The sequence below is a fragment of the Podarcis liolepis genome (genome assembly GCF_965112155.1).
Source record: "Podarcis liolepis genome assembly, chromosome: 1".
Taxonomy (NCBI): domain Eukaryota; kingdom Metazoa; phylum Chordata; class Lepidosauria; order Squamata; family Lacertidae; genus Podarcis; species Podarcis liolepis.
The window spans coordinates 60,675,161-60,699,732 of record NC_139554.1 but is presented as its reverse complement, the minus strand read 5'-3'; the positions used below and the strand labels follow the sequence as shown (position 1 = coordinate 60,699,732).

The window sequence follows — 24,572 nt, the reverse complement described above, 5'->3', positions numbered from 1 at the left end:
GCAACTGTTCTATGATGGCACCAACTGTTGGGTGAAATGCAGTGTATGTGGCTCCACTTACAGACGACATTGCATCCATTGCTGGAATGGGGAGGAAGCAATATCAGCAACTCTTCTTCCCACCCCTCCGTCCCCTAAATATACTCCAGCAGACCTCTCAGCTGTAAACTGCCTCTCTCTACTTTCTATTGATGGATGACTTTCACCAGCAGAGTGACACCCATTGAATATCCAGATTCACCTTGATCATAGTTCTGGGTTGCCTTAAATAAATACTATGAGTATTCTCACAGACTTCAAAGACAAGATTATTTCTATTCCAAGGAGCAGCCAAAAACGTATCAAAAAGCACCTATTTTCTACATTTTTGGTGCTTTCTAGCCAATATTGGGGTTTCTGTTTTATCCTGCTTAGTTTAGCATATTGTAAATGTTTTCAAACTGAGGTTTGGATACTCTTTCCACTTATACAAGAAATATGCTCTCAAATTTCATCTTTGGAAGCTATGTGTGAATGGAAAAGTTCTCAACTTTACCACTTTAAACCATTGCCCTTGCAAATAGTTTCTTGGGTGCATTCTGAATGAATAAACGTTTCTATTAGTCACATAATGAGTATCATGAAGCAACAATTTTCTTCACAAATTTTTGAATAACCATGTAATTGTAGAGATAATATCTTCAATAATTTTGTGGCTGAACAGGTGGCACCATTAATTTAACAAAAATGCATTACACTGCAAAACCAGGCCTGTCAGAGGAATTTAATACAGCAAGTTAATGGAGGAACCTATCATCCTTTCACCTTCAGTTATATCTAGTTATGTTGTTGTTGGGTTTTTTACAGCTTGACTTACAGTCCAACAGAGGAAGTAGTAGGAGACTATGTCACCATATCTAACAACTCAGCACAATTTCACATTCCTTTCTCGCTGAAATCAGGATGTAAAAGTGCTTCACTCTAGATTGGCTCATGCTCTCAGACTCATTTTTGAAAAACTTTTTATTTATACCTCTCGGAAATAAAGCTTTAATACCACAACTGCTAAATATTTACTCCTTGCATAGGATCCTGCACATTTCAGTGGCTACAGATTAAATTACAATCCTTGTGATAACTAGAGCATCAATATTGTTTTAAAATGTAAAAAAAGAAGTATGCGTTGGCTTGATGGAAAAGGGAAAATGAGTTTATTCAAATTGTGAGGATGATAATTATAGGAATTATTGTGCTGGAAACTCTACCTGTTATTATAGGTGAATAAATAATTTCAATGCTTTTACATGCATAGCATTGAACTGAAATCTAGAATACTAATGAATTGTTTCAAATTAGGTAGTGGGTTCTTCGTTTGCTGAACGGTTAATTCAAGCAAAACAAAAAAAACCTACCCCCACCCAACTGCTTTTAAGAACAGGGTTTTCAGCCCAACTACTCATAGGTAATACTATCTCTCGAAGTTGTGCTTCCTACAGTAGGGTGAAGAAAAGAGACAGCTAGACCCGAGAAGTAGCTGGCACAGCAGCTGCTGAAACTCACTGTGCTTCTGAACTTCTGAAGAGAAAACCATTATCTCCAGGTGAGAATACAGTAACTTTGCAGTTCAAATGTGAAAATGTACATCAGTTATCAGTGGCATAGTAAATGTCAAGCTACGTTGTCAAACAGCTACTTCACCCTGAGCTCAAACGTTGCCCATGTTTCAAAGAGCAAGAATGCTGGTTTTCAGGTATGAAAGAAGCTTATCACCCAGTGCTTTTTTTTTCCCCTAGGGGTACTCAAGCGTATGCAGTACAGGCACCTTTTCTTTTAGAAGAAAAGCACTGCTTACACCAGTGCAGATAAACAAATTGAAGCAATCAGGAACCATTTCATAAAAGGTTGCAACTGGTTTTATTAATAAGAAAAGTATTTCTAGCCTTCATAGCTGTGGAACCCTGGAATATTAGAGGCAGCCTAGCAAAGATTTAGTGCCTAGTGAAAATTCAGGGGCACATCCAGACATCTGAGAAAGGGGTGCTTCCAGTTCTCATCAATCAAATTTCTGTCCACATTTTGGAGTTTGGAATAGCCTTGTTTTGTTTCAAAAGTGGAATTAGAATTAGGAATTTTGCATTATTTCTTTAAAAACAAAAATAAAACAGCAACCCTGAGTTCTATGCAGAACAATGTGCCTGAACATTACAGTGTGTCTCCCCACACAAAAACAAATCAAGCAAACAAACAAAAAGCCACTTTCAAGATGCTTATAGTTAGCCAAAGGCTAGTTCCTTTCATGTCTCGCAGTGGGTGGTTGTTATTATTATTATTATTTAAGTGTTTCACTTCATGTTTTATTTGCATCTGTTTCATTTTGGTATTCATTTTTCTCTGGGCATTTTCCCTTTTTAAAAAGACATTTTTGCTACCACCTGTGAGGGCAATGCAGCAGAGTTCAGCATCACTCAAGTTTTGCAATGGTTCATTAGTGATACGGAAATTAAATTATTCAAATTAAATATGTAGTGCAACCTAGTCCATATACTTGATGTAACTGGTATTTGGACTTAATTAGAATTTCATATTTTTCCAACACAGTTTTCAGTATCATTGGAATTATTATGCCTCTCGTAGTATTCTATGTTTTTTGTATACAGACCTGTTCACTCTGCACTCTACAGAGAGCAATTTGACCCCAATATTTCAGTGTCACAAATATGTAGCCTTTTCCGCTGCACAAAGTCTCTTGTTGCTTTGGAGTGTCAAATATCCATCTCTTAAAATAACCTCAGCAATTTCTAAATAATTCTTCCACTATGTGCACAGACTGAACAAGTGGGAAATCTAGTCTCTTTTCATCTGATAAAATAAGGAAAAGCGAGCCGCAGTGACCAACATCACTATGACCACTACCAAACACCACTACACCTGTACTTCAACTAATTACACCAAGAGAATTTACAAAAAGAATGTCATTTGAGCCCAGTGACAAGAAAGCAGCTAATACTTTGGAATAATCAGAGGTTTAGATAAAGGAAAAACTGGTGGTGAATTTGTGTAACAAGTTATTTTAAAAGTTAGATGAATAATAGAATTGTAGAATTGGAATGGACCCCAAGGGACATCTAGTCCAACCCCCTATAATGCAGGAATCTCAACCAAAGCATCCATGACAGGTGGCTATCTAATCTCTGCTTAAAAACCTCCAAGGGAGGAGAGTCCAGAACTTTCCAAAGGAGACTATTTTTCTAGTTTAAAATCATGGAGCTATAGTTTACCCTCACAGAGATACCACCCCAGCACTCTTAACAAACTACAGATCCCAGGATCCTTTCCAAAACTAAATTTCTATGAATTATAAGCACAGGTTCAAGGAATCAATTAAAATCACAAGTGCACTTCCATTCATTACTAGTAGGGTGGGTTTATATCAATAAATGAGACCTGTTAAGTATTGCTTGTATGCTCATGCCCAAGTCTGGAAAGGGGGACTCTTAATGGTGAACTTAACTACTTCCTCCTCAAGTGATTAAAACCCAAGCTTGAAGAGCAATTAAATTTAAACCCAGATCAGAATTGGTTTCTCAGTTCCATTGTCAGGATCACTGCCACTAGAGTGGATCACCTTCTTCTCAATTAACTGGTGGTGGATCACAGTGGAGAGTTGTTGCTGGTGAGGCCCCCCTTCCTTTCTCCCTAGCATGATGAGCATTAAACAGTAACATTCCAGGTGCCAAGGACCCTTGGAAATGTGGTTACCCATGGTGCCCAAGTCTTTGGAGATGGTGCTGAAGTTCCCCTGAGTCAGGCTTGGAAAAGAACTCTGGAGCTCATTAAGCCTGCCGCAGAAAATCCAAGCAGAAGAACTGCTTGCTCACTTTACACCTACTGAATAAAACGGAGCTCTGTTTCTTCTTTACATCCAGTAAAGAGTGCTGAAGCCACTGTAGGGGCAAAGAACAAATGTGAGGGAGAAGCCAAGAGCCCCATGAGGCATGGGATCCTCATTACCACTTTTGTATTTTGTCCCTGCAGGGTCTTTCATCACTCCCATATGGAATAATGGCTCAATTTATTTATACAGGGGCAGGCAGAAGACACTGTAGAAGAAGATGTAATGCTGAAAGATGACTCACAGAGTTGGCTTCTTCCCCAACCTCGCTGGTGCACCTTGATTCTTGCCCAATTCAATATAATGCAAGCTACTATGTCTAATGAGGCCATAATAAAGAGGTGCAAGCATGATAAATTGTGGTGGTAGAAGGAATACAACCTCTCATATTTCCACCCTTGAATTGACTTGGAAAGCTTTTCCTGGTTTTGCAGGGGGAGGGGAGAACCTCAAATATTTTCCAAGTGAATCCAAAGCAAATTTTCCACAGTTCACCCATCTCAAGTTCATGGTGTAGACATTGTGCTCCATAATCTAGGATATGTATTTTCCAGGATGCTTAACAGACATATGAAGGCCTCGGGTGCCTGAAGAATGATAAATCCCAGAATCCCTGGCACATGATGCACTGCATTAAAGACATCAAGAGGGAGAGAGGAAGAAACAGAGGCCTCAAGAGAGGACCTCCCATTACCACAACTGCTTGGTATGTTGAAAAAGACAGACAAGGTATTACGGGGGAGGTTCACAGGTAGGAGTGTGAGGGAATGTTTAGACTCTTGTTCTGCTGCTTGTCATGGGGCCAGAATTTGCAACTGGGTTCGGAAAATAAACACATGGTACGTTTCCAAATATTCAGAGTGGAATCCAGTTTGCCTGTTATATTAAAGGAAGAGTTTTTGATGCAGTGGATACCACCGCTAACAGAAGGAAGGGAATTTTGGCTGATTCCTTCTTTGCCCCCTTCAGCCATCTTGGCCCTCTGAAAATCTGCTCCTGAGGGCTGGGGAACACCCCAGAACTGCCCAGAGGGTGATATGGGAGGCTACAAAACGAAGGAAGAATCTGAAGATTACCTTTCCTTCTTTCCATCAGCAGACCAAAGACTCTTCTGCAAATGGAAGGGGCTCCTTCTATTTGCATATAGTTATATTTGCACCAGTTATTTTTTTTATACAAAGGTAAGACATACAGTGGCCAAGCAATTTGGTTTGTTGAGCTCCACTTTGAATCAAGCAGATGAAAATATGTACATCACTATTTAAATCATGTTTTCACCCACACACTGTCTATCTTGGGAATCTCTTTTCAGCGAACACTAGCTTCCATACTAGTAAGTCAGTAAAGCTGCTTTATTTGTGGGGAGGGGGGGACAGAAAGAAAACAGGATTAAGACAACACAGCTCTGCCAATGCTATTATAATTCACATAAGGCTTGAGGGATGTACTCTGAGAAAGCAGAGAAAATCTACTTCAGGCTACTTTGGGTAATGAATGCACTCAACTAATTAAGCTGTTAGAATTTTAATGTTTTAGCAAATTCTGCCCTCATTCATAGGAACAAAAACCAGTATGTTTAGAGAGGATTAGATGAAATATTATGTCTGGTGGATTGCTGCAGTAATCCCTTCCTCACTTATCTGTGAAATATTATTATTATTTAAAAAGGTGTCTTCACATGGTCCAAACCTGGGCACATTATGCCAGAATTGGATATCATTGGCCATGGGGTGGACGATCTAATTCCACATTCACATATGAAGCAGTGTTGGGACAATTAGGATTTTGTTAGCTATTTCAGCGAGCTAAGAGTACATTCAACAGAACATTTTATGGAAAGAGGTTTTATTTTATGTGAAAGATACCAGACTCTGTTTCAATTAAGGCACTGTAGAAAAATTCATACATAATTTACTAGAGTCAATTGTTAGAGAATATTAAAATAACTTTTAATAAATAGTCCTGACTAACTAGCAATAAACTGTATTAAGACCCATAAACAGTATATGCTGGCCTTGCATAGTCATATTATACCTTCACTAGGACTTGGAATGCTCAGAAAAGTTGAAATACTCCCACCAAATGATGATATTGTAGCTCTTTATGGTGGTATTATCCCTATTTTGTTCCTCAAAAGATATTCTCAAGAACTTCTTCCTGACTGTGAAGCAGTCCTTCTGGAGATGTGCACACAAGTTGAGGTAATTTTAATATGTTTTAGTATTTTGACTGTTGTATGTTTTAAAGTATGGTTGTGATTTCTTCTTGATTTTACTGTTTTTTCTTTTGTAAACCACTTTGAAGTTTTCAAGTGGTGTATAAATTTTATGAAATAAATAAGTTTACTGAGCCATTTTTGCCACCAGCAGTTCCTTTTGCAAGAATGCAAGGTTCCTCCTAAATTTTCAGGTAATCCTTTTGGAAAGAGGAAAAGTAGTCTTATAAAACCATATTTTGCATGCATGATTGCATCATAAATATTCTTAAAATGTTGCTTGAGGATGGGGTCCTATTATCCCCAGTGCTCCAAACTGCAGTACAACAGGAGAGTAGTGGAGATTGCTTCTGTTGTAAATATTTCTGATACAAATATTCCAAGTAAATTTCATATTTCACAAATTCACCACATTTGACATTTATAGAGTCTCAAACATAATTCTCTATGAGTGCTAATGTAGCGCAATTATGAACTATGAAATTCCCAGTCCAAATTCCATCTCTACAACAAGCTCACTGAGTGATTTTTGTGATTATAATAATAATAATAACCCTTACAGGGTTTTATGGATTCCTGCAACAATGCCCTGAATGCTAAATGCTGTGTGTGTTGCTGCCACCATACAAACCTCTGGTGGTGAGGCCACTTTTGTTTGAAAGGTATGAGTGAGGGCTATCTATCATACAGGGAAAGGTTTCCCTTAAATGTAATTTTTAGCATCCAGCAGTGTTCATCTTTTCAGTTACCTACAACTGTCCCAGGACACTGAAGTTTCTTCTCACAGTTTCATAAATAGAAGAGTTGTATAGACCAGGAAGTTTACTTGTTGTTTTCTCATACCAGTTTTGCGTGGATGCAAACCTACTTGCTAGAGTGAATTTGCTTTTTTTTTTTTAAAGGAACCAAGAAAAGATTAATTCAGATTACAACTCTCCAGGGGGAGCCCAGGTGATTTTGGAAGAATTCAGCCTGCCGTCTGACATGGATTTAATTCTTTTAAAATGGGTTTCTTATTTTTAAAAATACTCAAGGAAAAGAAGAAATTGGATTATTAAAAGAGTAAAAAAAACCAAACAGGAACTTACCTTACAAGAGCAAACAGAACACCTGTCTTTCTTTAGTGTCCATACCTGGCCATTCCGTTTCAAGCCTCCTTCATGTGTGCAGTCACCAGTGCAGGATGGTCCAGATGGACAGAGGCAATCAAATCCTCCTGCCAGGTTTACACAGGCGGAGTCATTCCAGCAAGTGTGAGTCCTCAAGGCACATTCATCAATATCTGCACAATACAGAAGAGTTTATTGGGCTTCAGCAAGTTGTGTGAGCCATAGTTCTTTGGGAACATCAAGTAGTTACTTAAGACTGGATTTGTAGGCCTGCTTTGCTAGGAGGATATATACTTTCTACACCCACACTCTTAAAATGATTTCTTTAAAAAGGTTATTTCTCAAGTTGAATCATAACCAAGTAAAAGAAATAAGAAACAACTTTTAGAAACTTCTGTTCTTGCATTATTATAACTCTTCCTAGATGCTTAATGGTTAAGAGATTATGTTGCTTCTCGAGGGCATAAAACAATGATTTAAAAAAAAAAAAAAACAGAAGGGGACCAGTAGTTGTCTTTTTAAAAAAACATACTGAGTAGGAGTAAATTGCTCCTAAGTAGCAGGCTATTCTTGGATTTGTACAGGAAAAGGAAGTAGTAAGGACATAAGTAAGCTTTTGCATGAGCAAATACACTTCCACGCTAACAGCAGTCATAGGGTTTTCCCATGTTAGAAGCAGGGCATGAAAAAATAAAAGCCAGACATACACTCTGGAGGAAAGGGAAAGTGCCATGAATAAACCTTTAGGCAATTTGGCCTTAAGTGTTTTGGTTTTTTTTTTAAAAAAAAAAATTAAGGGTTATATTATTTTATCACAAATAATCTAATTTCAGAGACTTCTTTCCTCCAATACTGTACTGCTGACACAAGGAAACCACTCACATGAGCAATTAAATATGCCTACTTGGTCTCTTATGTGTTTTACTCCAATGCTATACTGTTCATATGTAAGAGACACAGCTAAGATAATATATGAACCAGTTACTATTACAGATGAAATAAAACACCTGTCTTTAGCAGAAATAAGACAGTCCTCTCAAGCTGAAATTTAGGGTAGTAGCAATAAAAGTGAAACAGAAAATCCACCTCATATTTCTTGGTTAGAAGACGCACTTATTCTAACCCCAAAGGAATCCAGAGCAAAACGTATTTCTAATGTCTCTCTATTCTGGGCTTGTATTCAAGTGGCACGGACAAATTAGTGTGGATCTAATTACAGAGCATTAGCAAAGTAGCACTTGCTCTCTAGACAAGAGTCACTCACAATAATAATTCTACAACAACAGCCCTGTTTACAACTTTCACAGCTAGTGTGCTTTGCAGGCCAATTGAGGAAATGAGCAGAGATGATCTTGTCTCTTTATATGATGAGAAGAATTCGTGAAGTTGAAAAGATTCAGTTCAGGGATCATCCAGTCATTCACACACACATATTTTAGCTGAGGAAGTGCAAACTACACCAACAATGGAGAAGCAAAATAATAAGATACAACAATATATTTAACTGAACGCTGCATAGAAGACAGAATTGTGACCCTACCTGTAAGGTTAAAAAAAGAGCCTTTGAGGATGGGGGATTCAGAAGCTCAACAATATCACTTACACTGTGTCCTTTTTTAGCTCACAATTTGTTTTGTCTTAGATTGCAGGCATATCGTCCCTGAGACCCTAGGACCCATCAGATCTCCCCAAGGGAAGGAGGAGAGAAAAGTCCACCTTTGGAGAGGAAGGTGTTGAAGGTTGTGGAAAGGTTCCTGCAGAAGGTTCCTTTCCAACACTGAACAGTGAAAAGGAGGTGCTCACAAGGGGTGTTCTAGGCAAGGTTGCAGATCTGTCCTAAGCTGGCATAATTTATTCCACTCCCATTAAATTCTTTGTGAGGGAAACGTTTCTCAAAAACAAAGAAACCCCCAGAAACAAAAAAAAATAGCAACAGCCACTTAGAACAGGAAAATAGGAAAGCACCACCCCACCTTCTGCCCTATCTGGAAGGACACAGGAAAAGGGAGTTAGTCCCCCTTTGTTCCCCTCTGCCTACCCTTTTGGATTGTCCTATTTGTTTCACTGGTGCTCAATGAGCAGCTCAAAAGTTTGCATGTAGACATTTCAGCAGCAAACAAAAATTACTGGTTCATTTCCTCTTAGAGATGTGGCAATGTTAATTAAATACCGCAGAAAAGCAGCAAAACATATGAGCCCCATTTGCACAATTCTATTTTTAGCTACAATGCTAATGACACAATTAGACTTCCTATTCTGTTATATATATATATATATATATATATATATATATATATATATATATATGAATGATATGATATGATATGAAAAATGATCTTACCATATATTAGCATAGCAAAAGATTTTCTTTCAGCTGTGATTTAAAAGATTACATGCAGTATGGAATGTGCAATTTACAACACAAGTGGCAAGCAGCGATTCTATCGTCCATTAGAATGTTGTTGAATTGTGCACTCCGGGCATCAATAATAGGGTTAAATCTACTCCTTCACTGCAAGCTCCTTAAGTGCTTCTCCCTTAATTATGTTTCATGTCCCTCCCCGCCCCTGGAAAAGAAAAAGAGCCACAAGGGAAGGTCTATTTCTGGTTGGGAAAAGGGTTAAAAAAAGCCTCTCTGTGTCTAGTTTTCTATTTAAACGCAACCTTCCCCAGGCTGCACACACATATACCGGTACATCACAATGCTCTGCTTAATGTGTAGTTGAGTCTCAGTTTACAATAATGTTCCATTAGACACTTCTCCTTCCCTAGAAGACCTCTCTTGCAATGATCATTTTGCTGCTTCATTCTACCAAAATAAATAACCATAATGTGGCCATCTTCAAGGACTATTAATGTGCACATTATTTATTAGTTTTTTTCTTGATTTTCCATATAATAAGGAATGCAACTTTAAAGGAGCACTTGGCCTGGTACCTTCAAACCAAATACCATGTACTGTGTTCCAGCTGCAAGAGAATCATGAAAAGGAAAGCTATATACTTGTAATAAAACTAAGGCCATGAATAAATTGATAGAGAAGTAATTGTTTCAATGGGAAAATACAAACTAGTTACCTTAACTTTCTTCGCATTGTTTCTCTTTTCAGTAGGCTTTCACTTACACCTCTGGTTAAAAATGTCACTACAGCCATGCTTGGGTGTTTTTGCATGGAAAAAATGCAAAATAATGTTTTCCTTTGCTGTGTTAAGGTTTCATTCTACACCATGCGTAACATATGAATCTGGGCTAAAGAATAGATTAGAGGCATAGATTTTACAGTTCAAAACTAAAAGAATTTCACAGATGAGCATGGGGCCATATTGCCTACGAAGTTCCATGTAATTGCTTTACTTGCAACACAGACTCTAATTCTACTTCCGTGCAATTTAACAGATTTATGAGAAGCCAGATGTTGGCAATTATGGAAACCAACATTATTCATATTCTCAGTACAACAGACCTGTTTGCACTGCAAAACCCAACGTAATCTATTATACATATAACCAAAGGAGAAGAGGCATCCTATTTACATACCCCCAAATACTTCATGCTGAGAGCTCATAAACAGCACTGCCAAAAGCAGCAAACCTTGCCAATGAACAAATAATAAAGCAAAAAGCCCAACACCTTGTCATAACTCCATTTAGGAGCCTAATGCAAATTATAGTTTATTATGTTCTTGTGTTTGTTATTTAATATCAGCCAGTAATCAAAATATCAGGCTCAAAAAAGTGGCATCCATTCCAAGTTCAACTTGGAACACAATTAAGACTACTAAACAAGGCAAATGTTTTAAACCTATACATGAAGCATTTTTAGTGCTTCATGACACAATTTAAGGAGCTAGTTTTGAAGCAGAAAGTCCAAAATGAACTGGGTCTGGTCTACATGAGGATTTTCTTGCCTACAAGCCTTCTCTTCTTTCCTTACAGTCTCACCCTTCCATTGTAGTCCTTAAATGGGGCCCTGCTTTTAATCCTTCTCAATTCAGAAACATTAACATGGTAAGGATCCCCAACACCACCACAAAGCTTGGTCATTTACCCCATAATGCAAGTTAAGTAATGCATTTCCCTAGCTCGTGACAGGAGCCAGTAACCAGAGGCAAGCAGAGCCTTTGCCTAGCTTGCCTTACTGCTGAAGTGGAAATGAAGGTTTTAAAATATGCTCAAATGCATCAGAATCATAGGAACTGTAGTTGACCCTAATCTCCTCCTCTTCAAACTGGTGGAGTGATTGCATTTGTGAGCCATTTAAACTACTTGTGATTCCCAGAAACTGGCGTTCAGAGATATATTAGATGGGCCTAAGTACTATCAGGGAGGGAGAAAAGCTTGTTCTTTTCTTCTTTATCTACCCCTGCATAACCCTATACACATCTATCAAGTCCCTCCACTTTGCCTTTTCCCTAAACTAAAAAGCCTCAAATGTAACCTTTCCCCAAAGGAGAGTTGCTCCACACCACTGATCATTTTGGTTGCCCTTTCTGAATGCTTTCCAGCTCTTAACCCTCTTTAGGTTATGAGGCTAGAACTGTACACAATAGTCGAAGTACGATTACACCATAGATTTGCAGAATGACGTGAAATATAGGCCGTTCTATTTTCAGTTAAGGGACACAGGTGGCTCTGTGGGTTAAACCACAGAGCCTAGGACTTGCCGATCAGAAGGTCGGCAGTTCGAATCCCTGCAACGGGGTGAGCGCCCGTTGCTCGGTCCCAGCTCCTGCCAACCTAGCAGTTCAAAAGCACATCAAAGTGCAAGTAGATAAATAGGTACTGCTCCAGCGGGAAGGTAAATGGCATTTCCGTGCACTGTTCTGGTTCACCAGAAGCGGCTTAGTCATGCTGGCCACATGACCCGGAAGCTGTCTGCAGACAAACACCGGCTCCCTCGGCCAATAAAGTGAGATGAGCGCCGCAACCCCAGAGTCGGTCACGACTGGACCTAATGGTCAGGGGTCTCTTTACTTTTGCCTATTTTCAGTTGCTCTTTTTTCTTGGGTGTTCTGGTTCCCACCCCAAACACCACAACCGAGGCGCCTAACGTGTGAAAGGGAAGAAAGCTTTATTCAAGGCTAACAATGGTACAGGTCAGGCTACAGGGGCAGATCAACAAAGGCACACCTAGACAATTCAAGAACAGCATCAGGACAGTGCCAGATTTCAGGTGGATTCCCTGCACAGGGGGTACAAAATAACAACACCACCTGTATTGATACGGGTTCCTACTCAAAGTTAGGGCCCAGTCAGGCAGGTGATTGAGTTGCTGCAACTATGATACCGTGCACTTGAGAGCATGCACAGAATGGAAGGCAAGAGAGAGGAGGGCATGAAAATAAATATTTAGGGGGCACAACGAAATATGTCCTCGGGACACCATATTACCAAAGTCTGGCCCTGATCAGGAGTCAAAGACTGGATGGAAGCTGCAAAGATGTCTCAACAAATGGCCATGCCCCACCCACCAGCTTTTAACAAGAGGCTTCTCTAAGGGGTGCCAACCAGTTCTCAGTGATGGAGGTTTTATTTGGGGGGGGGGTTGTTGCTGCATTTTGATTACATTTTATCATATGCTTCCTTAAATCTCTGAAAATCATACTTTTAATTTTTTAAAAATAGTTTTTTTTAATATAAAAACTCTGCTACGTTTATTTTTACTTACTGCATTTATCGGAGAACCAGAACAAACAGAAAGAGCCATGCCTTACTCAGTTGCATAAAAAAACCAGGCTCTGAAAAAGGGAGAGGCCTTATGAAAGATTGTATTACTTGGAGGTAAGTATTATTGTGTTTGTTGGGGCTTCTTCCCAATGAAGTGCACATAGTCTGTGCGGTACCAAAATGGCTTTAGAACAGAGAGAGACTCATTTAAACTGAAAAATTCTTCCATTTTTCAGATTGTAAACGAGGAGTAAGAAAAGCACATAATGTTAATTGCACTTGTAATTAGGAAAAATTGATATAAACTTATCTTAGGTAAACTGAATATTTTTCTTCCTCTTCTTGGCATGAATCTTAAATCAATTTATTCATGAGAAGAGCTCTACTGAAATCACCTGAACAAGCAAAGTGTGTTCAGCATCACAATGGATAATTTCTACTGACATGTAGCTTGATTAAAGATTGTGTCCAGGACTTGGTGTCCAAGACATGGATGAAAAGTAATGAAATACTTCTGATTTTGATGTAATTTGCATCTCTATTCAGACAGTTTCTTGCTTGTCAAAAATGCAAATATCCTCATGAAAACTGAAATGCACAAAATTCAGCTCAGCTCCAGTTTAGATTACTGACAACACAATCCTATGCATGTCTACCAAGATGAAAGTTCTCTTTAGTTCAATGAGACATACCGGTACACCCATGTTAGTTTCTGAATGGCTGAAGGATTAATCACATGGAAGAGATGCGAGGGCTTGGGTATTTCTAAATAGTCCTGGAAAACCCATGTGTGATTCAGTCATTCAAATGTAAGCAGAGTGGTTCGGGATCCAGCCATAAGAAACCAGCAATCATATACTGGTATGTGCAGAAATGGGCAACAAGCCTTCACTGAGTTACTGCTCATTGGGGTTGGTAGTGGGTTCAGGCACTTCGCTGGCCCCAATCTGGCCAGCTACCCCTCACATGCTCCTACTGCTCAGAATCTATCTCTACCCTGTGCATTTGAGAATGTAGTCATAATGGATCGAAGTAAAGTTGTTGCAGAATTTCACATATCTGCCAGGGATGAGAGGACATAAGATATTCCAAGTTATATATATATATATATATATATACACACACACACACACACACACACACACACACACACACACACACACCACTTTTAAATGCTTAAAATAGCTGTTTAAAACTATTTACTGGTAATCTTACTGTTTTACTGTAAGCTACTGTGAGGTTGTAGTTGTTTTTACAGCCAAGTGGTGTATGAATTTTATGAGGTAAAATAAATAAACCCAATAAAAATTCAAAACATCCTGGTGTTGTAAGAACTATCATTTCCAGCATCTGTTTAAGAATACGTATTTTTCATTTGTCCTAAACTGTTCCACTGTAGCATAGTTTGTTACCTTCATCATCCAGTCATTAGAAAGCAGCAATCATATATGTGCAAAATGGATAACAAGCCTTCACTCAGTTACATCACCATCATCAAAACTATTTCTTTTAAATCTAAATAATATGCCTTTCCATCTAAACCCAATCTACCAATCTCTCTTCCCATTATTCTGTCTTCTAAACCTCTGCAACTGTCTCAGTTTTCAACTCTTATCAGCAACTGGTCCCTCCCCTCCCCAAGATCCCCAAAGTAGTTCCTCAATCTATGGCATAACCAAAAATATATGCTTATAATAAACATGTAGTTTTGTAATATATTCAGTACCTATTACACAGTTGATATTGCCACAATACCATTCAAAAATCTGACCAATAGTGGGCAGAAGTAGTGGACAATAGGCAGGAAGATCTTCAGTTTGGTCTTTCTCATATCTTCTGAATACTTTGTTTTTAACTGATTTCTACTGAGAATTTTAGTATTTTATTATATATTTTTTAAACATCTTAAGAGGGTTTTTTCAATTAAGAGGTATATAAAATATGTTAAATGACTGCTGCAGAAGTGCAAATTATATGGAGTGCCAGGCAGTTTCCCCTATAACACCGTAGGTGGCATCAGTTGCAAGAGAGAATTCCCTTCTTAGATTTCATGACTATATATTGATAAATTGATTATATCAAGATTATGCCAAGGAATGACATCTGCAGACTTGATTGTCAATGAATTTGTTATTTATTGTGTAAACAGTATGTTATATTTAAAATTCTTTTTTTGGCAGATTCATGATCACTCATGAAAGAAATAGCTCTCAAACTAGCCTGATTTCTCAAGTAGAAATACTACATTTTGATGCGAAGATTTAACGATATCAACTATATGAAATCCAGCAAAGCTGCACGATAAATATGACCCTTGCATTTCTTTTCTGGGAATACAATATGTACATCCATCTGTAGAAAACTATTCTGATTCATTTACCTTAACATTTCTAGCTTCTTTTAGACAGACTGGACATTTGCTCTTAGTATTTGATGGGAAAGTACCAGTTGCTATTTTTTATTGCTATTTATTTGGTGTTATTACTGTATTATTTCATTTTGTTTATATATTTTTAAGAGATGCAGCCACGTCAACTTCAATGCAAAGAAAAAGCAGTAGGCAAGCAGAGGAAACAGGGAGGTAGGCAAGTCATAGAATCAAACGTTTTGAAAGGTACCTCAAGGGTCTTCTAGTCCAACACTCTTGCAATGCAGGAATCTTAACTAAAACATCCATGGCAGATGGCCATCCAACCTCTGCTAAAAAACCTCCAATGAAGGAGAGCAAGTGCCCACTGAGTGATGGGCTCAGATGAACAGCCAGGAAGGGCCAGGACAGCTCCCAGCAGCTGTACTGCTCAGCTGCTACTGTGCACCTGCCCCTGAGGCTGCTGTTTTGGCTTCAGCCGTGTCAGAGGCTATGGAGGAAGAAGCGTCAGCAAAGTAGGACTGTGGCTGGGAGCTGCCTCAGCAGGGAAGGGGCCTCCTTCATTGACCACCACTCCTTTTAATTCTCCTCTCCATAGCCACTGATGACAGTAACACAGAGCTCTTGGGACCGGGGTGAGCTGTGAAGGGATTGGAACTGACCCCAGGGTGTAGAGTTTGGAGGGTAGGAGAGCTGTGAAGGGGTGGTGTGTTTGGCAATTTATAAAGAGAGGGGTTTGGAACTTGGGTTGATGGGTAGGCAAGCAATGTAAGCCAGGGCAGGAGCCCCTGGTTATTTTACAATATTTATATGCTGCCTTTCCAGTGAATTGTTTGAGTTGTGCATGACTGCGCAATGTGGTATGTATTGCATTTCACAGAGTTTGGTAAATAAACGAAACTGAGTGGGAAGAGGAGTGAGAGGTGGGTAGCAAGGGATGGATGCTAACAGAGTTGGCTTGTAGTTGGGGCTACAAAGATTAAGCTGTGTTCATGTGCACATCCTTGTGCATTGCAAGTCAGGGGTGTAGAAACTGGTCACCCAGATGTTGATGGACTACAACTCCTATCATCTCTTACCATTGGTAAGAAGTTGATAGACGTCCGAGCCCAAATCCTATTTACACGTTTTTGTTTATACTGTATCATTTTGTAAAACTGACTCATTAAAATGCCAGAAGCAGAACACAGTTTTTCAGAGGTGCCACTTTCTCCCCTCCCCTTTGCTTAATTACTTCTCTGAGTAATTTACCTCTGTGCTTCATTATAATTGCAGCAGAAGGCAGAGAAACAATGAAAGCAACTACTGCAAGTTCATTTACTTTGTTTCCCCGACACTTAAAATGTTCCTGTGGCACCAAACTTCATCAAGAGTAATTCTGCATTTAGTGGGCATCTATTTTTGCAGGACTTTTCACACATAACACAGTTCTAAGAGTTATCCTGTCAGGGTGAGAAAACATGATAACTGTCACAAAGAAGAAGAAATAACTACAAGAGTGCTAATTTCAACTTCAATGGTACATTAAGCCATTACAATATAATCAGATATAACAAATGTATGCTAGGCTTGCAACCAACATATGCACAAGTTGAAGCTATAAACATTGCTTTGACAAATCATTCTTCACAGGCAACTTGCCATTTAACATGCAATTTATTTCCTAGTTTTTAAAATGAAAGCTAGTAGCACATCTAAAAAGAAATAGCGTGGTTTTAGTGAGACCGTGAAACATGTACTATGTTAACTTTTAATACTGTTGAACTTTAGAATATCCAAAGCCATAAGATAATTTTTGAAATATGGTTAGTACACTGTTTCTTTCAAGCTGTTTTTTTTTTAAAGAACAGAACTGTATTTTTAAAGAATTGGATGCATTTTTATGAGTTCCCTTCTCTGTTTACTTACAGTTGATATTTTGCAGTGCATTAAAGATAAAAAATTTAAAAAAGAAAAAGATTCCAATCAGAAAGCTAGCAAAATGTGTTTGGATTTTGCCACCTCAGATTGTTAATACATAGAATACAGAATATAAATAGTATAAAGTAGCACATACACACAATGCAATGGAAAACCATTGAGATTGTTTACCTTGTACCTTATAAAGTCTGGCAAATTGGTCACTTGTACTTTATGGCCAATCAAGCTGAGGCATCCACCATTATGAAGGGAAAGGAAGATAATGCTGGCCAGTTTCTCCTTCTGATGCAGCCCCTCCCCCAATTCTGTGTGAGAGGATTGTGGAACTTAAATGGGTCAGGATGGCAATACCTCAAGGGCCACCTCTCCCCTGATAAACTAACCTGGACCTTGCAATCAGCATCTGAGGCCCTCCTTCATGTGTCCCCCTCCCCCAAAAGGTGCCAACATGAGAACGGGCCTTTTCTGCAGTGGCTCCCTATTTGTGGAATGCCTTCCCCAGGGAGGCTTGCCTGTCACCATCATTATATATCTTTAGCCACCAGGCAAAATCTTTCCTTTATATCCAGGTCTTTGGCCTTTAATGATCTCTGGCCTTTCAGAAGTAGTTTGGATGTTTTTAATGTATTTCGCTTTCCTCTTGGTTTAATTGTACTTTTATGTGGGTTTATTGTCTGTTTGGTTGTAAGTTGCTTTGGGTTGCCCTGGACAAGATAAAGCAACTGACAAATTTAATGACAACAACAACTATAACTACTACAACAACCACAACTTTCCAGAACATCATGGATAGAGGCAAAGTGTGCAGGGGGACAGGTGGGATCTGTGCTAGACTTACTCTCATGCACACAGTGCAAAACTGCTCTGTTGAATTGCAGGGTGAGAGGTGTTTGCTCCTGATTTCTTTGGATGCTGGCAAGGAACAGAGTGGGAATACTTGCTACCCATTCTTATCACTCTTAAAGAGTTGTATGTCTTCATTCCAAACACATATGCATAGAGCTGCATAGAGTTGGCACTAAATCCAAAGGTTGGAGTCATCATATAATTACCAACACTTACAAAAATACAATCCCCCAGGGCTGGGGATTGTGGGTGGCACTAGCTTAGTCCAGGAGCAGACCCTAGCTAAGCTAAAACATAACCAATAGGCCAGGTAAGGGGGGATCATGCCCCCTTCCTAGTAAAATTAAACTAAAATACCCAGGTCATTTTCCTCCTGGTTAATTAGCAATCCTGAATCATTAAATCACATATTGTATTAGAGTTCTTTTATAAAGTAGGGTCTGAAATATGAAAACCTCAGCTGCTGCGCTGCATCAATGATGCCACTGATCATTGATAAAACATAAGATGTTTTTATACTTTTGGGAGCACAACCAAGTGGTTCTATTGGTGCAGATCAAGTTACTGTTTTCTGTCATACTGTTCAAATTGAATTGCAGTAAACTACTAATCCGGATAAAGGCTTGATATGCAACTCATTATGATTTTGCTCCACAATGTATTCCTCATGTATGATTATGAAGTACTCTGGAGCCTCTGTGGAACCCTCCAAGCACCTGAATGCTAACATCCCATTCATTTTTATGAGCCTTCAATCAGCTGATAATTTTCAGAATTGTAAAGTTATATATGATTAGACAAGATCTGTTCACTGTATTCATATTTTACTTCTATAGTTATTTCTGAAGCCAGTGGAACTATTACAAGCAATCAGTGAGCAATCCCTTTAGTCACATTTAAAAAGAAATTGACTGAAGTACTTTTAAAACATTACAATCTGCTTCAGTATTACATAGCTGCAACTGTTTCTAAAAATTAAAGCCTGTTGGAGACCAGTTTATATAGAAAGTAAAAACTGGTCTAATCTTTTGGCACCAGACTGCAACAGCAGATGGCTCAGCAATGCTATTTAATTAAAATAACCCCATTAATTTCATATTCCATTTACATCTTACACCTGGACAACAGTGTCTAACCTTGTGAACTTCCACATCGGTTGGCAGGTCAAAATGAGGGCAGTGGGGTTTGAAAAATAATAAAACAACAATAAAATGTTGCTGTGTGTGTTGTTCCTGTTCAGAGTTCCAGCCACCCAAACATGATCTCTTCCAGAATTTTCAACTATTTTCCTCCTCCCACTCAGTTTTTCAGATAGCAGTCCATGACCACTTAGCATGTTCAGTACTCACTGGACTCTTTTTGGCTTCCTCTGTTAGGTTTTTGTTCCCCCTTTACAAAAATGTACTTATACAAAACTTGGACCTTCCTGAAGCCTGCCAAGACTTCCCTGTTCATAGGAATGGCACCATTTTGACTACATATGAACCAGCATTCAGAGAAAGAATTGTTTTTAGTATATCAGGAATGGCTATTTTATAAGCCTGAGAGCTGCAATCCTTCCCAGCATACTACAGGGAGAGTAGCCAAAAGAAATAGACATGCTTATCCGATGGCCTTGTGCACAAATCACACAAATGAAGTACACATTGCACACACACATCAGATCACATGATTGCACATCCGCCCACACACACGACACATAGAGCCCCTATGGATGCAGCAGAATACCACAGAAAACAGCACAAACTTTGCTGGAAAGGGAGGTAGAAGACAGATGGAAAGAGATGTGATTTTCCTCCTCATCAGTGCGTTCTATAGGAGGGGTAATGATTTTCCTTCACATCTATCAGTGTTGTGATAGAGAGGAAAATCACCTTCCTGTCAGGATGCATCAGATCCCATCAGGGCACTCCCATCTCCTAACAATTGTGGCAGGAACAAGAGAAGAGATGTGTCATTCACCACCAGCAGTAAAATGGGCTGAGGACTAGTGGGCTGGAAGAAAGGCTTGTAGGGCTAGGCTGGGGGTTTGCCACCCATATGATATTGAAAAGTACCCTTTTCACATATGAACCAAAGCTCAATAGGAACATATTCTACATATTGTGAAGGATATTAAGGCTTGTCTGGAGCATTTTTTAAAAAAGATAAAAAGTACCCACTCTAATGACTACATTGTCCTAGATATATCCGCATAAAGGTCTTCTGCTTTCAGTAGTTCGAGGGCACCCTGAGGTGGAAAACTTACTTTTTTATATATACAATTCTTACCCCACCTTTTCTCCCTTAGGAGCCAAAGGTGGCTTACAATGATAAAACAGATTAATATTCAAATACCATTCTAATGTTTAAAAAATTTTAAGAGCGGCAAAACAACTAAACAGACCACAGGGTGCATAACACTAGCTCTTCTGCAAATCATCATCTAAGGGCCTGAATGAGCAAATAAATCATCAATTTAAATTTAAGCAATCCAACCATGGGTGCATTTTCAATGTTCCTAGATGAGAGTTCCACAAGAAGAAGAAGAGGAGGCATTTGGACTTGATATCCTGCCTTTCACTCCCCTTAAGGACTCTCAAAGCGGCTGACAATCTTCCTTCCTCCTCCACAACAAACACTCTGAGGTAAGTGAGGCTGAGAGACTTCAGAAAAAAGTGACTAGCCCAAGGTCACCCAGCAGCTGCATGTGGAAGAGCGGGGACATGTACTCGGTTCACCAGATTACGAGTCCACTGCTCTTAACCACTATACCACGCTGGCTTCCACAAGTGGGAAGCCACCACAGGAAAAGATCTCCCTCAGGTCCACACTCTCCTCACCTCAGCCAAAGGTGTAACTATGATTTGATTGTCTGTTGCACAGCGTAGAACCCTGGGTGATTGGTACTGGGGGAAGATGCTGTACTTGGGTCCCAAACTGTTTAGGGCTAGACCCAGAATTGAAACCAGTACCATACTGGCAGACACTGCAAGGTGATCCCTCCCTCTTAGTGCATAAGAATTCTTTCACAATATCACTTTACCGTGATAAACAACAATAATAAGGGGGTGAAATCACTGGTGCCAACTTTAGCACCACAGAAATGAATGAAACAAGTTGTTCCTGAGTCTGCATATATGTATATTAAATCTGTGACTGCTATTTTTGAACAGTAGTAGTTTTTTGGTTTTTTTTAGTAATCCTGATAAGGGTAGAAGTAATGGTGGATCCATTATAAACTCCAAACCCTTAGGGTCCTTATTGGGTTATTTCCATTACTGTGATTTGCAACATAATAACCTGGCAAAATTTGAAACATCCAATAATGACTTTAAGTATGAATGACTTTCATGTGGAGTATTATCTATTAAAGCCATGAAATACTGTGAAATTCATCGTTTTTGACATAATCATGCCTGTGAAATCCACTGCTGAGGATTTATTGGGCATACATTGCCTCATAGCAACCATCACGTCAAGCCAGAAAACTACACAAAAAAATTAGTGGTGTTGGTTACTAAGCCTTCTAAAATCCTATTTTAACATGCCAGTTGTAGCCCTTTTCTTTGCATTTGAGAGAATCCCGCACTGCATTCCTACCAATATTTTTAAAAGTACAGTGACTGACTGATAGTGACTGATAGTGGCACTCCAAAGTTTCAGACAGGACGCCTTTCCAGCCATATCTGGACATATTTTTACATGTTCTGACAGGAGCAAAGCTGATTTCTGGTTTTGTTTTTCCTCATAGCAACCACAGACTGTTAACACTCAATTTACCTGAATCCACTTAAAGCCTCAATGTATACACCATGTACAGTACACAGCAGACATCTCGCCTTAACCAAGATCTTTCTGCATCTCTCTCAAAGCAGGAGCCAAAAAGGAAACGCCCGCTACACAAACAAGTGGGGGCAGCTCAGTGACACTTGAGGTTCCCAAATGAAACTGGCAATGAAAGACGAAGAAGCAACGCAAACACTGGGCTGGAACCTAGGTTTCGACACAGAACAGACCCTCCCCATCAGCTTTTAAGAGCGTGCAAACAAGAATCCAAAGTAGGTTACTGCTTCTCTCTTTCCCTGGCCAGGTGATGGAGGGAGCAAGGGATGTAAAGGTGGAGAAATATTTGAGGTTTTTTGAGGGTGCGGGGGAGGAAAGGCTTGTGGTGGGAAATTCGGGACTGCATGGCAAAGTGAGAAGCCATGATGGCTTAAGGGTTTTTGTGAAGGTCCCGGCATTTTTGTGGCAATTGGAGACTATTTATCCAGCCTCTTACCCTAGAAACGGCCTAGAGGAAAACAACACCCTCCTCCAGAGAAAAAGACAAACAATAATACACACAAAACCATGCCCAATAAAAGAGGGTGAGAACTCACCTTCATTGAACCCTGAATACAACCCCTCCCCCAAGCAAAACAACCTTATAGACTCCCCTCTCCAGCACCATAGGCAGGCTGGTTTGGGGCATGTCCTGAGCAGCTACTATCACAGTCTGGTTCACGGGCGATCGAAGTCCCGGCAGGGGACATCAGGACCAGGGGCAAGATGGCGGGGTGGGAGCAGGAACGGGGGTCCAGAAGCCAGGAGTCAAGAAGCCAAGAGTCCGAAAGCAAGGAGTCAAGAAGCCAAGGTTCAAGGATCAGGAAGCAAGAAGCCAAACACAGCAAGGCAGGAAGCGTGTTGCTGTGGCAAAGAGCTGAAGGGAAATGCTGACCTTATATCCCTTCCCAGCTCTTGCCACCAGGTGCTGTGAGTTACCAATCGGCCTCACCTGTGAGGCTGTGCGTTGCCTCTTCAGAACAAACTTAGGAAGACCCCAGTCCTGCAAAGTCCTATTGGTCACAGGGCCTGGCTCCTACACGCACACCTGACAGCTACAGCCACTCAGGCAGATTGCTGACAGCCTCAGCAGGGCCTAACCCAGTTGTAAATACCTGCTGGAAACAACAAGCTCTTAGAGAAAGCATTCTTCTACAAGAGGGCAGAGAAGCGGTTGTTAGTCAATACCTCTCCCTTTGAGCCAGCTGCCTCGCCCCTTTTTACCTCCTTTTGCTGTTTAAATGACTTTGCTAACAGTCCTGAGCAAAACCTAACAAGAATGTTGTTCTTCCTCCATTACCTCCTCGGTCTTCACAAAGACAGGTGGCACATAGCCCTGTCAGCATTTGCCTGCTTGGTGTGCAAATGTGCTGTGAACAAAAAGTTCAGGAAATAACTTACATGCAGGGAGGTTAAGAAAAATCAAGCTCAGCCACAGATAAATATAAGAACCACACAACAACACACATGGAATCCAATCACCTTCCTGTATACAGCACAGCTACCCACTATATCCCCACCTCTCTCTCTCTCTCTCTCTCTCTCTCTCTCTCTCTCTCTCACACACACACACACACACACACACACACCACATATTACACAATCTATCTCACTCACACATTATCAGCACACATGATTGACAACCTCACAACTCAGTTATAACAACATGCTCTATGTGGTGCTGTCCTTGGGCTTGCTCTGAAAGCTCCAGCTGATGCAAAATGCTGTGGCAAGACTGTTGAGGGAGACAGGCTCTGGCCACCACATAACCTTAAAACTTATATCCATATGCTCCCACACCACACCATATGCTCCCCCACACAAGGCTTTTAACAGCTTGGGTCTAGAACACATTAAAGACCGCCCAGTTCCTTATATCCCTGCCTGATTACTGACGTCCTTGGGAGGGGGGAGCCACGGTCACCAGTCCCCCGTGGCTCTGATGCATGGCTCATATCCACCAGTATTGTGGGCCCAACTTTGTGGAACTCCCTTCCAGGTGAGATCAGACACAGTTGGACATCCAGAGCCTAGTGAAGAGCTTTTTATTTCAGCAGGCGTCATTTCTGTTCTTATAGTTAGTTTTCAGCCAATTTTGCCTCTATTGCATTGGGTCCGCCTACTGTACACCACTTAGGAACAACTGTAATGGAGTAATATAGAAATAGCTTAAATAAATAAAACTCATACTGCATATACAACATGTGTCGTCGTCGTCCCCCAATTCTCTCTCCAATATGCACAGAAGAAATGCAGATACTAACTGGAGTAGTGAACCTTTTCCAAACTCTTCATAATTAAATTTGAGCTATTGGCACCAGCAGCCAACTCTGTTCTGTTGTTCGCTGACCTCTAACACTAGCAGACACCTAAACTTCTGTAAACAAGCCCAGCCTTAGGAGCCTGGCGGGCGGGGGGGGGGTTGCCTCTCTCTGCGTCCATCACTGCCCATTAGTTCAACACACCTATCTGCTTCTGGCTGGGCCTCATTTTTGTTCCATATCCACACAAGCACCCATTTTTCTTAATTATTTTTTCCTCACAAAGGCAACAGAAGAATCAAGTGTTCTCTGTTAACTGAAAGAAAAGGTAACTGTGCTTTTGGTCACTTTACGATAAACTACACAAAACGTGTTGAGAGTTAACAAATAATGGTAAAATTAAACAAAATTCCAAATGTGGTCAATGGAGGGAGGGGGGAATGCTGACTTACAATGTGTCGCAAAATCATTGTGCAGGAAATGTTAAAAGATTTGTAAGTTAATGCTTTACA

The 24,572-nt window shown here is 40.0% G+C and overlaps 1 protein-coding gene and 1 long non-coding RNA gene across 7 annotated transcripts in view; one reads left to right on the top strand and one right to left on the bottom strand.

Annotated features, from left to right (window-relative positions):
• Window positions 1-7,167, top strand: part of LOC310689082 — a 57,635-nt gene extending 50,468 nt beyond the window's left edge. Inside the window, exons 3-6 of one of the 3 annotated variants that reach the window (XR_014517290.1) lie at window positions 1,476-1,579; window positions 4,426-4,577; window positions 6,009-6,072; window positions 6,989-7,167. This is a non-coding gene — a long non-coding RNA (uncharacterized lncRNA). Of the gene's footprint in view, window positions 1-1,475; window positions 1,580-4,425; window positions 4,578-4,840; window positions 6,073-6,988 lie in introns of all 3 variants that reach the window. The other 2 variants (XR_014517291.1, XR_014517289.1) reach the window with 2 other exon arrangements.
• Window positions 1-24,572, bottom strand: part of NELL1 (neural EGFL like 1) — a 373,450-nt gene that overhangs the window by 12,658 nt on the left and 336,220 nt on the right. For all 4 annotated transcript variants that reach the window (XM_083463723.1, XM_083463722.1, XM_083463725.1 and 1 more), the window contains one exon: window positions 7,175-7,368. In XM_083463723.1, the coding sequence (XP_083319849.1) occupies window positions 7,175-7,368 (194 nt within the window). The remainder of the gene's footprint in view (window positions 1-7,174; window positions 7,369-24,572) is intronic.